The sequence below is a fragment of the Gadus macrocephalus genome, chromosome 8 (assembly GCF_031168955.1).
Source record: "Gadus macrocephalus chromosome 8, ASM3116895v1".
Taxonomy (NCBI): domain Eukaryota; kingdom Metazoa; phylum Chordata; class Actinopteri; order Gadiformes; family Gadidae; genus Gadus; species Gadus macrocephalus.
The window spans coordinates 9,367,491-9,382,152 of record NC_082389.1 but is presented as its reverse complement, the minus strand read 5'-3'; the positions used below and the strand labels follow the sequence as shown (position 1 = coordinate 9,382,152).

The window sequence follows — 14,662 nt, the reverse complement described above, 5'->3', positions numbered from 1 at the left end:
GGTCAGTGTGGAACAGCGAGGCTGTCTGTAGTGAGAGCGAAGGGATGCCACCCGGAGGCCAGTCTGCAAACTACACACACATGCACACGCACACAAACACACAGGCTACTTCAGCACCAGCAGGCCCGACAAACCCACCAGTATTTCCCCTCTCATCCCAGGCCCCTTTGATAAGCTGCGCGTGCGATGCATCCATCTTATGGTGTCCATTAATATGAATCGCAGGGAAATAAATAAAAGAGGAATGTCTTTGGGTCCCCCCCCCCCTCCCTGTGTGTGTGCGGATGGATAGAAATGCATTTCTGGTCTCCATCTTGCCGTTTCATGTCCGCGCGTGCTGCTCCGTCCGCGGTTATGCAACGTGCTACAGCGAGCCGGGCCTCCCTGCCTCTCGCTGGATATAGGCTATTGACTTTTGATTATGGAAAATAGGGAAAACCGAACCGGAAGTGGACGTTTGCGCTCAGTTCCGGAGAGGGTCTCTCCCTGCCGTCAGGGCTGCAGCCCGTGTGCGTTGGACCCAAAAATAAAAACACAAATAAAATACCCCCTCGTTTGACGGGGTTTGGATTTGTTGTCCGTTGATACTCGGGGTTTTGCTAATTTTAGCCGGCGCTAACATAAGGTGCTTTGATAGGAGACTTGGCTGGATGTGTTTAAATGTTATCCACCCTTCCATTCAAATCATTTTCCATTCAGAGAATTGTGACGGGGAACGCGTGTTTTGTTTTATAGTCCCCCTACCCCCCATGTTCCAACCTCAACCGAGTCCCCCAGGCTGAATGTGGGACCCGCGGCCTGGGGTCTATTTTGGGACCATGTCGTGTAGCGGTCCCTGCGGACACTGAACAGAGTCGATGGGGGGGCATCACGATGTATCTGAACCTTTTTATACAACACCCTCAGAACCATGGCTTGATGCAGCCCCAGAGGGAGGAATTGGCGGGACTTGAAATGAAGCAGACCCCTTTTTTGTTTACACTGGATTCGGTTTGACTTTCAGGAGTGTCTCCGCTCCTCTCTCTCTCTCTCTCTCTCTCTCTCTCTCTCTCTCTCTCTCTCTCTCTCTCTCTCTCTCTCTCTCTCTCTCTCTTCTCTCTCTCTCTCTCTCTCTCTCTCTCTCTCTCTCACTCTCGCTCTCTCGCTCTCGCACTCTCTCTCCCCCTCTATCTCTCCCCCTCTTTCTCTCGCTCGCTCTCTCTCTCTCTCTCTCTCTCTCTCTCTCTCTCTCTCTCTCTCTCTCTCTCTCTCTCTCTGTAGGAAGTGCCCAGTGGGCTGCCTGATGGATGCGTTTGGTTCTCCAGGTCCACCTCCCTGTCTGCACATTGTTCTGTGTCTGGGCCCGGGGAGCTGAACCTTGGGCTCAGATGTTTCCACCAGGTGACACGTTGACTCTGTGACTTTTTTCTGTTGTCCCTTGTGTTTATCGCCCTCCCCCCTTTGGACTCGATCGGGTGTGGGTGGCGTGTGGACAGTCGCTGTTATTATCGTCCATGACTCTGTATCGTCATTGATGCTGCAATGGCGCATCGTTACTGCCCAGTTGTGGGGGGAGTTTTGTCTTCGTGGAAATGTATGAATGAGGTCGACCTCAGTTGTGTGATCTGTCGGACAATGTGGATTGGTTGGTTCGTCATTTGTCCCGCCCCCCCCCCAGTGAGATTAGATAAATCGTCAGGCCTGGGGATGTCATGGATTTTAGAAGACTATTGGGGGGAAGTGATGAGATGTCTTTTAGGGTTTTCCATCTCTCCAAACGAGGCGAATGGAATGATCAAGGTTGTAAATCTGGAAAAATACTTGTTGTCCACTCAATGGATCAACCCTTCGGAAAAATTTGGGTTGGACTGTAAAGTATTAAAAGAGAAGTCATGAAGAGTTTCAGGGGAGGGGGGTTAACCATGAGCCAGGGGTACTGGGACCTTGCAGGAAGCACTCTCCGTCAGCGAACAGTAAGGCTAGACATAAGCATGCGCGCGCTAGTCGGATACTTGCGCTACGTGCTTCCAAGTGCCCTTCCTCGGACCATCCAAGCACTGCACGTGGCCGCCGGAACAATTGCACTGGCATTAAAGAACCACTGTTTCAAAACGCCCCAGTGCCAGTCAATGGGGCGGTACGGTGAGCATGCTGCCCTGGCTGTTATGCCAGGCTTGGGCGGTTTGAAAATATGGAAACTATTGATCGGACTCCCCCCCGCTGCTAATTAAAGATGGCCCACTATTTGTAAAAAGTCAACCCGATTATCAAATGAGCAGATGAGGCTAGGACCACTGTCATTGGTGTGAAGGTTGCCTCTCACTGCCAGTGGCTGGTGCTTCTCCCTGCTTTCGGCCCCCTCACATCCATTCCTTGCGTCTTCACACCACCGCGGTCGGACTCATGTGCTGTGTTCCGATATCCATACTTCCATCAGTACACTTAAACGTAATACACTATCCGCACTCACTAAGTGTGCTGATTTTCAGATGTCAGTGTCGTTCCAAATCGAATACTCCGTGGTGCACTAACCGGAAGTTACGATCGCGACTGCTGCCGCGGCTCCTCCCCCGCAATAAACATCCCACTTTGAACGGTGAACTCTTTACGCCTAGCAGCTATAAAAAGCTATAAATGCTATAGAAACTACAAAATGAATCCATTAATGCAGGCAATGTGGGAAATGCGCCGACGTTGGCTAAGCCTGGCTCCGCCTCTTCCGCTATGTAGCTAATGGCTGCTGTTGAGTACACCATCCGGGTCCCGGGTTCAGTACACTTCTTTTCGCCCTACGTACGCTAGGTATAGTGAGCGCGGCGGTGGCGTGTGTGATGTAAGGCTACCCGTTTGTTACCATTGGACATTACCAGATGGTTGTTACCATCAGACAGCGCCCCCTGGAGCCGTGGGGGGTCTTTGGGAAGCCCCTGAGGCCTGATGCGGGCTCGCTCCCGTTTGTTGTTCTTTGTATGTTGTGTGGTTATGTTTTTTTGTTTGATTGTTTGTGTTTGTTTGTCTTGAGGAGCTCAATGAATCTGACCTGAAAAGCTGTGGTTTTGTAATGCTGGCACAGTTTTGCCAAGGCTTCTGCATCTGAAGCAGGGGTTCCAAGGGCTCCCGCCCCCCCCCAAACGGAAGGCCTATACTGTCCTTGCTAGCCCCATCACCACCACCACCACCAGCAGCAGCAGCAGCAGCATCAGCAGCACACATTCTACTTTCCATCTGGCCGTCCCTCCTCCCATCGCTTTCCCTGTTGCCGTCTCTCCCCCTCTCCCTCCCTCCCTCCCTCCCCCTCCCCTCCTCTTCCACCTTGTCATGGTGTGTGTTGGATGGGCTCTGCCACATGTGACCTGCACCACGTGGGCCTCCAGCTCAAGAGAGGCCCCTCCAGGCCCCCAGGCCGAGCTAACCTCCACTTCCCCTCACTGTGTGTGTGTGTGTGTCTGTCTGTGTGTGCGTATGTTTGTGCGTGTGTGTGTGCGTATGTTTGTGCGTGTGGTCGTGCGTATGTTTGTGCGTGTGGGTGTGCGTATGTTTGTGCGTGTGGTCGTGCGTATGTTTGTGCGTGTGGGTTTGCGTGTGTTTGTGCCTATTTGTGCTTGTGGGTGTGTTTGCCTGTGATTTTGTTTGTGTGTGTGTGTGTGTGTGTGTGTGTGTGTGTGTGTGTGTGTGTGTGTGTGTGTGTGTGTGTGTGTGTGTGTGTGTGTGTGTGTGTGTGTGTGTGTGTGTGTGTTTCCCCTGACAGTTCACCTAATTGACTTGTATAGGGCTTGCTTCATATACACAGCGTTCAAAGCAGGGCAGATCCCCTCACTCACTCACACACATGTATGACACATAGAACAAACATTTGTTTTTTAATTCAGTCTGAAGACCCAAAACGTAAATCTTTCAATAAATCAGGACAGAAAAAGTGTGAGGAGTTAAAGAAACTAACTGATCTTTATCTGTGTGATCTGTCGGCGACGGTGTCTCTTTTCTGGGCGAGCATGATCTTCCGATCCAGAAGGCCGCTTTCTATTTTCCCATCATCGTTGCGGCGGTACCACTAAGACATAGTGGAGCCACACTGTACGGTAACTCTTCCCAGTTACCGTACAGGCTCTAATATTACAAGGTACTACTCGGGACGCAGGAGATAATCGATTCAACCAATTGGGGTTGGGGAATATGCGATACGCCTGTACATATTACAGCAATTTCCCCTCTCCTGTGGTTGACGTAAACTTAAATTGGCTGAGGAATTCGTCCAGTACTATTATTTCGGCCCTTGGGCCCACCAGTGTTGGAGCTACGGGACATTCGGGGGTAGTCACTGGTTAGCATGTCAACAACAATGGAAAAACAAGGTGAACAACAGATTCTTGAATCCTGCGTCAGACCCTCTGGAACGGGTAGTATGGTGGCGGTCTGGTGTCCAGTCTGATTGATGTCACTTCTGGCTGCTCTCGCCTAGTGGTACGACCTTTATCCACGACATACCTGTATCAGCAGTTGTTTTGGCCAGTTCATCTAAGGGCTATCATTCCCCCCTTTGACATGTTGTCCCGAACATGTGTCCGAATGGCAAAGATAGAAAAATAAACATAGAGCCAAGCAAGGACGCTCATTCAGCACGATATTCTGCACCAGCTGATTTCCATGACGCTCGGTGTCAAGGGGTGTGTGTGTGTTCATGTCCATCTAGAGTAGGGGAGGCCATGAAGGCCTTTTCAAGTTCTTACGAAGGCAGTGTCTGCTGCTGGTGTCCCATTCACCAAGTCGGGGTCAGGCAACACTTTATTTTTATTAAGAATTTCCCCTTGGGGGCAATAAAGTCTAAAGCCTAAAGTCTATGTCTTGTCGTTGTTGATGTATCGGAGTGTCCGTGCTCAGTGTGAATAATAAACGATTACTGTACTGTGTGCAGAAGCCCGTTGTTTCAAAGAAGCCCATCTTTTAATTGTTTTTTTAGTAATCAATGTACTTCCTCCTTTGAGGACTAAAGTAGCGAAATGGTCGTGCAGCACTGTCTAGTTCTTTAAAATAACCTTGTGGCATCGTAATCCACATATATGTTTTACAATTTACACTTGGTTTACCCTGTACTGGGTAGGGCTGGGCGATATGGCCTAAAATAATAATCCCAGATTTTTTCATAAAAAATCAGATTTCCGATTTAAATCGATTTACATAAAAAAGCATTATGGCAGGCCCTGCCATTGTAAACAGTGTAACCTGTAACATAACATAAAATGTAAAATATATAAAATATAAAATAAAATATTTCTGTAAACATAAAATATTTCTAATGATAAGAGGACTTCTGATAAAGTGCCAACATAACATTCAAACTTTCAACACTGGTGATAAATATACAGTGTTTTGCAAACGGTAATAATTACCTTAAGAAAGGGAATAGTAACGGGAGAAGAATGAGGAAAAACACACGCACGCAGCTCTTTCCTTCACTCGTCTGTATTGAATGAGGAAGAGGAGCGCGATCCCCCTACTGGAGCCCCGAGGCATTACCAAAAGATCGACGAATTACCAACAGATCGACGAATTATTAAACCACACAGATATATTTCAAATGAATTATGTTTACCTCAAAATAGATTATACATGTATGAATAAATTGTGGTATACAACTTGTCAAACTCGCTGCCATGTTTGTGTATCACTTTGGTAAATGCGCGCTCTGTGCGGGGGGCGAGTTTATTTTTTGCAGGGTGGTAGCGGGAAGCTCGTGGATATTCATGAGGGAACTCATCCCTCATTGGCTGGGACTTGGCTCGCTGGGACTTTGTCAGAGGGCTTGTGAAAACAGAGGGCTTGTGAAAATCACGAACGCAAATAAATGAAACGTTGTTATAAATCAACACAAATCATTGTATCAATAGTGTGACACATGTTATACAGTAGTTGTTTTTAGACGAGTTAGCATTACGAGCTAACGTTTGTTTTGGCACTTACAGAAAGGTAGCTATAGAGTTGCCGTGTAGGAGGTGGATTGATAGGTGAAAATCAATATTAAAATTAATTTAGCCCTACTCGAAAATATTCTATGGATAGGCCTACCGATTTTATGGCCCTTCTTTCTATAATGTAATTGGTTGTGGGGTGTGGCAGAACCACTATAAACAAATATCAGAAATCATACGGTTTATTCTTATCCATCTACACCTAACCTCCAGCAGCTCCATCTCCTCAAAGTTGACATGGGTCTGGCAAATGTTGCAAGCTTTAATAAATCCTGCCATTATGCTCACTACTTCTAGAAACAGAACAGAATGGAATCTTAATGGAAATATCAAGACATGGATGGACAACAATTAGAAAAAAACAACTTGGAAACAATCACCAGCTTCCGAAAGCACTGCGATGCGCTATACATAACGTTATAAAATATAATAAATAAAAAAATTATTTACTACAGTAGCCCAGGCTGTGACACATAACAGTTTCACAGGGGCTTTTAGACGAGTGAGCTAACGTTTGTACTTACAGAAAGGTAGCTAGAGTTGCCGTGTAGTAGGTGGGTATCATGTGTCACATTATTCGTGTTGATTTATAACAACGTTTAATTCATTTGCGTTCGTGATTTTCACACAAGCCCTCTGACAAAGTCCCAGCGAGCCAAGTCCCAGCCAACAAGTCCCAGCAAATCAGGGATCAGTTCCCTCATGAATATTCACGAGCTTCCCGCTACCACCCTGCAAAAAAAAAATTTGCGTGCGGGGGGAGGGCTGAGCCCATTCCAAACTACGGGAGCTGAGAGGGAAGTGTTTGCGGATGTTGAAGAGAAAACCGATTTTCATTTGAACAAGTCGACGTGAGCTACACACTCGAATTAATCGATAAAATCGGTTTATCGCCCAGCCCTAGTACTGGGGTTGTCTTGGCCTGTGAGTGGATTTAGGAGTCACCACCAGGGGGTCCCCATTTTGTGTGTGGCCCTCATCATACTTATTTTTAGCCCACATGTTGGGAGGGATTTCAGCCAATCGTGGGTCATCCACGGTCGTCCGTGGGAGTAAAAGCTCAGGCGACTCCCTATTACCACGCATTTGGTGGACGTGTGTGTGGTCTCGAAAGCTCCATCCCAGACTCTGTGTCTCAGCCCCGTTGCGGGGGAAGAATATTGTCCCTTGCGTAGCCCCCCCTCCCAATGCCATGCGCCTCCCCCCCTTACAGCCCGTAAACCTAATTCAGCCCATGTCATGTCTGGGTTCTGCATGACAAATGTGGTGTGGAGCCTGGAACATCGTAAAACCTCACAGAACAAAACTTCACCAGAACAGGCCACTGTAATCAGGCAGAATGTCTAATTTCTAAAGCAACATTTCAGCCTTTAACATTAGGAGGTTATACACCCTTCTTTGTACTTCCTCAAACCTTGCTCATGGTCCGTCATCAGACACTCTGGCAGTACGGTGCATATCATCAGTGGACCTGTGTTACACTTCTGGCTGACTCTGCATGCAGTGGTATGCATCTGTTATCAGTATGTCAGCTATTGACCCCGGTCCCTCTGGCAGCAAGTCCCATGAATGAAAGTATCCTGGTGAGTGTAATGCACACAAGTGTGCTCAGATGGTGGGGTTTGCATCGGAAGTAACCGTGAGGCCGATGTCGGTGCGAATGACACTCAGCCCTAGGCGACACCTCAAATCTCCCCCCAACCGGTTTGTCAGACACATTGGTTTAGACCGAAAAAAATAATGTTTGAGTGGATCATGTGCACTCCTTTCCAAAAAGGGTTGTACATTAGGACTGCCCAATTTCGATTGATCTCTCCTTTCCTTGGTGGATATCACTGAATGTGTTGCCCCTGAATCGACCAGGAATGTTATACTTGTTACCATTTACAGTTATTTTAGTCTTTCGGAGCTGATCAGGTCGCATGAGGCTAGTTAGAACCTATCTTTTGGATGTGGTGCTTGTGTACGTTTTGAGGCAAAGGTTACAATACCGGATGTTTTTTTCCGGGGTTGATTGTGTCACAATGCACACATACCGTTGGACCTGGCCTGCCCCTGCGTCCTGTCCATTTGAATGCCCCTATCCACCTCTGCTCCTTGAGGGATGCACCGTCACATCACAGGCAGGTTAGCCAGTGGTCTAATGATCCATGGCGCTACAACGGAATCAGACCTGTCCCCGGCTTGTGAAGCCCTGCAAGGAACATGGTCCTTCCACTTGACATGTCGCCACCTTGGTCCCTGAAGGGACCGACAGGCTTGGGGTTCTCCAGGGCGTCTATTCGGGCGAGGTAAAGCCTCTTGGTCGTTGCTTCGATCTGCATGGCTGGCGTGACCCGTTGTGCGGCAAGTCATGCGGTACACCAACCGATTCAATGTCTCGCGACCAATCCACATCCACTTTTGGCATCTTGGTATGGGGTTTGCTCCTGCCACCATGCTTTCCAAGTCAGAGTAGAGGTTGATTGACGGAGCGGCGGCCTGGGCGTTGTCATACGATGGAGGTGGGGGAGCATTCACACACGGTCCACCGGGGCAGTCCAGCTCTGCCTCTAGAACTCGGGTGACATTGACATCATAGAGTCCTACACTCTACACATTTTCTTCTACCCTGGCCCCCCTCCCTCTACCCCACCATATTCTTGTTACTTCACACACATCGTGGTCTCACCTGGCCCGAGTCTTTTACCCTCAGGAAACCGTACTGAGGAACCCCTGAATCTATTCCAGTCTCGCCCCAGTAAGCTGGCCACAGTCATCCGGTGGGGAGGTGTCGCTCCGTGACCCGGTCCTAAGCCGTGCTCGGGTTCCCGGGTCTTGGAGTAATGATTTTGTAGAATTTCCCAAATTGTCGTGGCAATTCCTTTATAATTTTTTGCGTCAAGGACAGATGAGAGTGCTAAATACAAGAAAAAAAAGCACACAAAACTGGTAGGAAATAACCTATTTAATGTATGCATACACTCGTCTCCTCTCTAGCAGTGTGAGCCCCCTCCCATCAATGCAATTATCCTCACATCAAAGGAGGGAGATGTTAACCTAAAGGCCAGAGGCCCCTGCATTGTTGCCAATACGCCAAACTCTATTTGTTTGTGGTTGGCACCCGGCAGTGGTGGCCAGCAGTTACGGAGCCTACCCCACCTTCGTTCAGTTTAGTCCAGGCCCTATGGGAAAACATACAGTGGGGCTAAAAGAAAGCGTGAGAAAGCAAATGTGATAATAGGCAAAAGCCTAAAACATATCGATTTTCCATTACATCCATCCATCGCTGCGTTCTGAAAGGAGCCGCTCTGTCAGAAGTGGCTGTGTGGCGGAGTCTGCTCTACCATGCCAACTAGTGCAAATTATTTTGCGGGGAACTCAGACCAGAATGGGACTTGTTCTACTTCACACTAGACCAGTACGTTCAGCAGTCCCTAAAAACCGCCCGGCCCAAGCTTTTAATAAGGCATTCGATGATCAGTCTTTTTTTGTATGTCCTGGATGTAGTGGTGGCTGTGAATGAGAGGCCAGGCTATATTTGGGTCTTCAGTGCTCTACCAATAGCACTTATGTCACATGGCAGTCACAAAGCGCTCAGTAATTATAACCTAGGGTTTTTTTCCCTCACCAAGATGGCTGACTATAAATACTCCCACATTGTTGCAGTGATGGGGAATAAACTGGAGCTATTTTTGCAATGTTTTGTTTCAGTTTTGTGTGTGTGTGTGTGTGTGTGTGTGTGTGTGTGTGTGTGTGTGTGTGTGTGTGTGTGTGTGTGTGTGTGTGCATGTGTGCATGTGTGCACTGTTTGCATTTGGTGTGTGAATGGGCTCAAAGCTAGTTTAGGGATTTGATGTACTTGTTTATTCATTTTTTATATTTAAACTTTTAGCTTGTTCAGAAGTGTAAACGTTGGTCAGCTTTGCATGTTAAGAGTTTTGTAGACCTTTTTCCATTGAAAGATTACTATCATGATCATAAATTATGTTATATATTTTATGATGTTTAATAGCTAGAAAGGGATCTGTGCTATTCATTGATAAGCTCTTTTGATACAGTTCACAAATCCAATATTTTAGCATTTTCTGGAGTAAGGGTTGCAAAGGTTTGGTTTTGGTTGTGCATGAATACATTTGTTGGAAGAGAAATGAGAGAAAGTATGAGGCTGTTTTTCTCTCGAAAACTCGCAAACACACACAAAAGCACATGCACATGCACACACGAGCGCACACACACAAACACGCACACACAGAAATCTGTTCTATCGTTGTGTGGTAAATCTTTACATTTCTGGGGATGTTGGTAATATATGTTAAGCAAATATATTTTGGTAATGTGACTACATTTTTCTCCAGATAAATGTCATAGTAGAATTTTGGAGCAAAGAAATGTTGAAAGCTTTATTGTAAGGACAGTATTTATTTCAATGTAAATGCCCTAAAACTCAGACAGAGATTCAAACTTCACCGGGAGAGAGACAAACGGACGATCTCTGCAGTGGCGCGTGTACAGGCCTCCTCTGGGCTGAAGCCGTAACCGCCCCACCACACGAGTGCTGTGGCTCTCGTCATGTGCTGAGCCCCTGCCTCCCTCTTGTCTTCTCCAGGCTCTGGGTTAGTTCCCTTTGCCCTCCATGTTGCCTAACACAAACATCTTATCTTTGTTTATTCGGATGACTTCGACCGAATTTTTTATATATTTTTTGGACTTTAACGTTGCACATTTGAGGAATTTCTTGTGATGTCATATGACCATCTGACATCACCAAGCACATCCAGGTTTCTTTGTAGGTTTATTAGTATTGCTTGTCTGAAATGAAATGACCCGAAAAATGTCAATGGAGTCATCAATTATTATGTAGGGCTGGGCAACCATGATATAATTAGCCATGTTCTATGATTCATATCATTTTAAATATTTGTTTGCACTTATTAACCTTGTAAATAATTGCATACATATAAAAATACATAATATGTTATAGAATCTATAACTTCACATATGATGGAGGATAGATTATGTTAGAGAGAGGGTGCTCCTACGAAGGCCATTCAGTCGACAACCAGTGTTCAGCCCACACCAGACAGGACCGCGGCCTGGTCGTTGTGACGGTGTATTCTCCCCCGTCTCTGTGAGGAAGCCCGCCTTCCTGTTCGCCGTGCTGCACAGAGGCCCAGCTGCTATCGCTACCGCTGTGCAACAGCTAATGCTACGGCTAATGCTAGCGCCTGCACATGCATGCTCTCCTTCTCCTCGTAGTGGAGGGAGAGGGTCATGGCAAGCAGTCTAACCTCCTCAATAACGGCCTTATGTAATCGCTCCTGCTGGAGAGACCAAAATAGCCCGTGCTGAACAGCCATGCCCTCTGCTGGTCATAGGCTGTACTAGCAGCCCTGTCTAGGGGGAGAGAAAAATGGGTGCCTTGCTGGGGAAGGAGAGGGGTGGATAGGGGAGGAAGTCGGGGTGTTTGGTCGGGATGGGGGCGGGGGGGGGGGGGGGGCTACTGGGTTGCTTGCTGAGAAGCTAGTAGTTAAGCTAGCCGTCGTAGATATTCTCTAATTCTGTGCCGACCACAGCTGTCGCTTCTGATTAAACAGCGGCTGGGAATTTGACGTACATATTTACATTCCATCAACGGGGAACCATTAGGCTGTTGGATTATTTTGGGCCATTTTGTTTTCATGTTTCTGCTTTCCGTTTGCTGCCAGATGCATTCTGACACCCTCTACTGCTGGAGTTGTGTCGACGAGCAGAGGTTGTCATAGAATAGGAGAGATCAATGGTTATGCCCCGTTTAACCTCTGAACCGGTTATCAGACCATGACATTAGTTCTGTCTTTTGCTCCACAGTTTCCTGGACAGAATTGACTCCGTAAGACAGAGTGAATACACACCGACGGACCAGGTCAGTCACCGCCCCTGGAGTGTTATCTGTATAATTTTGTCTTTATCTTGTTGTTGGTCTGTGAGGGGTTTTGTTTAGTGTTCCTACTCAGCTGTGTAATTGTGTTGTTTTGCTTCGTCCTCTTCTGTTTCTCCAGGACCTGCTACGCTGCCGAGTGTTGACTTCAGGGATTTTTGAGACGAGGTTCCAAGTAGACAAAGTCAATTTTCAGTAAGTATCTGCAGGTGGCACCGGTGCTAAACAGGAAGTGATGTCACGCTGGCACAGAGGCTCTTCCTGCACATTGGGTTTTCTTTTTTGCAGATACCAATGTGAAATTTTTACAATTAGACCCACCACCAGACAACAAGGGGTGATGCCTAAAATGTATTGGGTTATATATATCATATAAATATATGTCAAAATATTTTCCATCCATGGTATAGCTGAGCAGCTATGATATTCGACATTGTAGGTCCAAACTCATATTATTTTGTCATGTTGTGAAATTAGAAATGGGGTTATACATTTTAATTTAGGTATTAACTTGAAGGATATTTTACTGCAAAGCTGTAAATGGTTAGGTTGTGGTATGGATTTAAGGATGCTTAATTTCTAAAGTTCATAAATACATTGACTGGGCTTATGGCCAGTAAACTATATCAATCTTAATTCTTGAATATTTATTTGAGTGCCATCATTCTACCATTGGGCTACATGATAACTTGGACCTTTATAGCAAGATTCTTACATTGTTTCTTTGCAGTGTGTCTTCAACCGACACGTTTAAACAATTAAGATAAGATCTTGACTGATCAATTTGTAATTAAAGTCAATATACATCGACAAAAAGTTTTTAAATTACCTTTCTGTGGATATATCAATTGAGCTTGTACGTTTCTCATTCCGTCCTCAAACAGATACAGATGACAACTCAAATTAACAGATCAACAACTGATGATGAATAATATTATAAATAATAGTCATTAGTAGTCTTATCTACAGAGCAACATACGCCGAGAGATTCCTGCCATGTGAGGCTGTGTGGCACGATCGAAACAAAAATGATAAACAAGAAAAATTGCATAAACCCAATAATGACGATTGATTGTAACGGTCAAAGTAGGGCCTTATTGTAGAGCTCCCAGATGCTCGGTCGTTATTATCTGCAGCGTTATCCATAGTTTCCCCTCCTACTCACGATCTCACCGGGGCCTACAGGCCAGGTCCGGCTCAGCCTGACCACCGGAGCGGCCGTGATGGCCACTCTGAGGCCCGTGGTCCAGAGTGCGTCTTATGCCGCCTTCAAAACGGCTCGGAGGTTCGGAAACTCTTACGTGTCTTTACGTAAACCTTCCCTTCTCCCGAAATAAGAGTGTTCAGGAAACGCCCCTCAGAAATCCGTAGGCTATGATATAAAACCGGATAAACAGATTGTTCGTGAGACTAGATTTCATAACAACAAGTATGGATGCCGGCAGGGACCTTTTGCACCTCTTTTGCTGAATCAAATGAATCAGTTATTAGAACTGCTTGCTATGGTTGAACATCAGCGAGAATTGATCAGGTGATGTTTATAATTGTAAGCTATAATGTATCGTAATGCAAATGTTAGAATGGGTGTTAAGTTCGCCTCTTAGGGCTTGCTGCAAGTTCACTTTAGTCTATAGATGAAATGGGCAGCCATTGTTGTGACGTGATCTCGGGTAGCTTTACTTCCGCACGAAACTCAGAGCGAAAACTCTGACCCAACAGAGTGTTCGAAGCACTTTCCTCCGAGCATAAGGTGCGAACCTCCCGGAAACCCAGATTGTTTTGAACGCGGCATTAGTTCCCCTGTACGACATGTAGGAAGCGGAACAGGTCATATGCCGGGGACATACCCCCCCCCACCAGAGTCCCAGCCGAGACATGTGACTTCAAAGTGCAGGCACAAGCCGTGATTGGCCACTGGCTACTGTTACAAAAGCAAGCAGTAAAGATTTGAGGGAGCGTTGTCTAATCTCTCAGGCCGCGGTGACCCATTTCCAGGGCAGCTAGACACAACAGACTTGTTCTGCTGTTTGAAATGGCTCTTTGTATTGATTATATCACGTCCTGGGTGATGGATGAATGTGTTCTGCCCCTACTTCCCTTGCCACGATTCAATCTGGGCTTTTAAGGGTTTTTGGTTCACCAGCGGGCTTTGCTGATTTCCAAGAAATCACAATTGTGCAGGAACTTAAGCGCTGATGTCAAATGATAAATGTATGTTTTTTTTTAGTTCATGAATCTTTACTCTTTAGTTCCAAGATTTCCGAAACTGCGAGGAGGATTTTATGTAACCACTTACTGAGAAGAGAAACAAGATACTTTCATATGTACATAATATATATATATATACATATCATTTAATTTATATAGTTTTATCTATACATGTATGTATATATGTGTGTGTATATATATATACGTAAATATGTATTAATATAAAACCTAAAAAAAATAAAAAAGCTATTTTCAAGAGGAGTTTGATGCGTTTGTCATGTTGTTGTGCTCCTTTGTGCCGGAAGTGTGTGTACTCTGTTTGGCCACAAGAGGGCGCCGTCGGTCCATCTTTGACGCTTGTGACCTAACTAAACGCTGTTTCTCCTCCACAGCATGTTCGATGTTGGGGGCCAGAGAGATGAGAGGAGGAAATGGATCCAGTGCTTTAACGGTAAGTCCCCTACTCCTCTGGGTCGTCTTGACCATTCCAGCTCCACAAAATAAAAGCCCTCCTTCCACTTGTGTTTGCTTCCCCACATAGTCTGACACAGCTTATAGGTTGGACCTTAACGAATAAAGAGCCCCAGATGTTTCCCTTAAAATGCTGAAG

At 46.2% G+C, this 14,662-nt stretch overlaps 1 protein-coding gene across 1 annotated transcript in view; it reads left to right on the top strand.

Annotated features, from left to right (window-relative positions):
• The window catches only part of LOC132462886 (guanine nucleotide-binding protein G(olf) subunit alpha-like), a 46,289-nt gene that overhangs the window by 25,173 nt on the left and 6,454 nt on the right, over nt 1-14,662 (top strand). Inside the window, 3 exon segments of the mRNA XM_060058669.1 lie at nt 11,775-11,829; nt 11,966-12,039; nt 14,445-14,503. Of these exon segments, the coding sequence (XP_059914652.1) occupies nt 11,775-11,829; nt 11,966-12,039; nt 14,445-14,503 (188 nt within the window).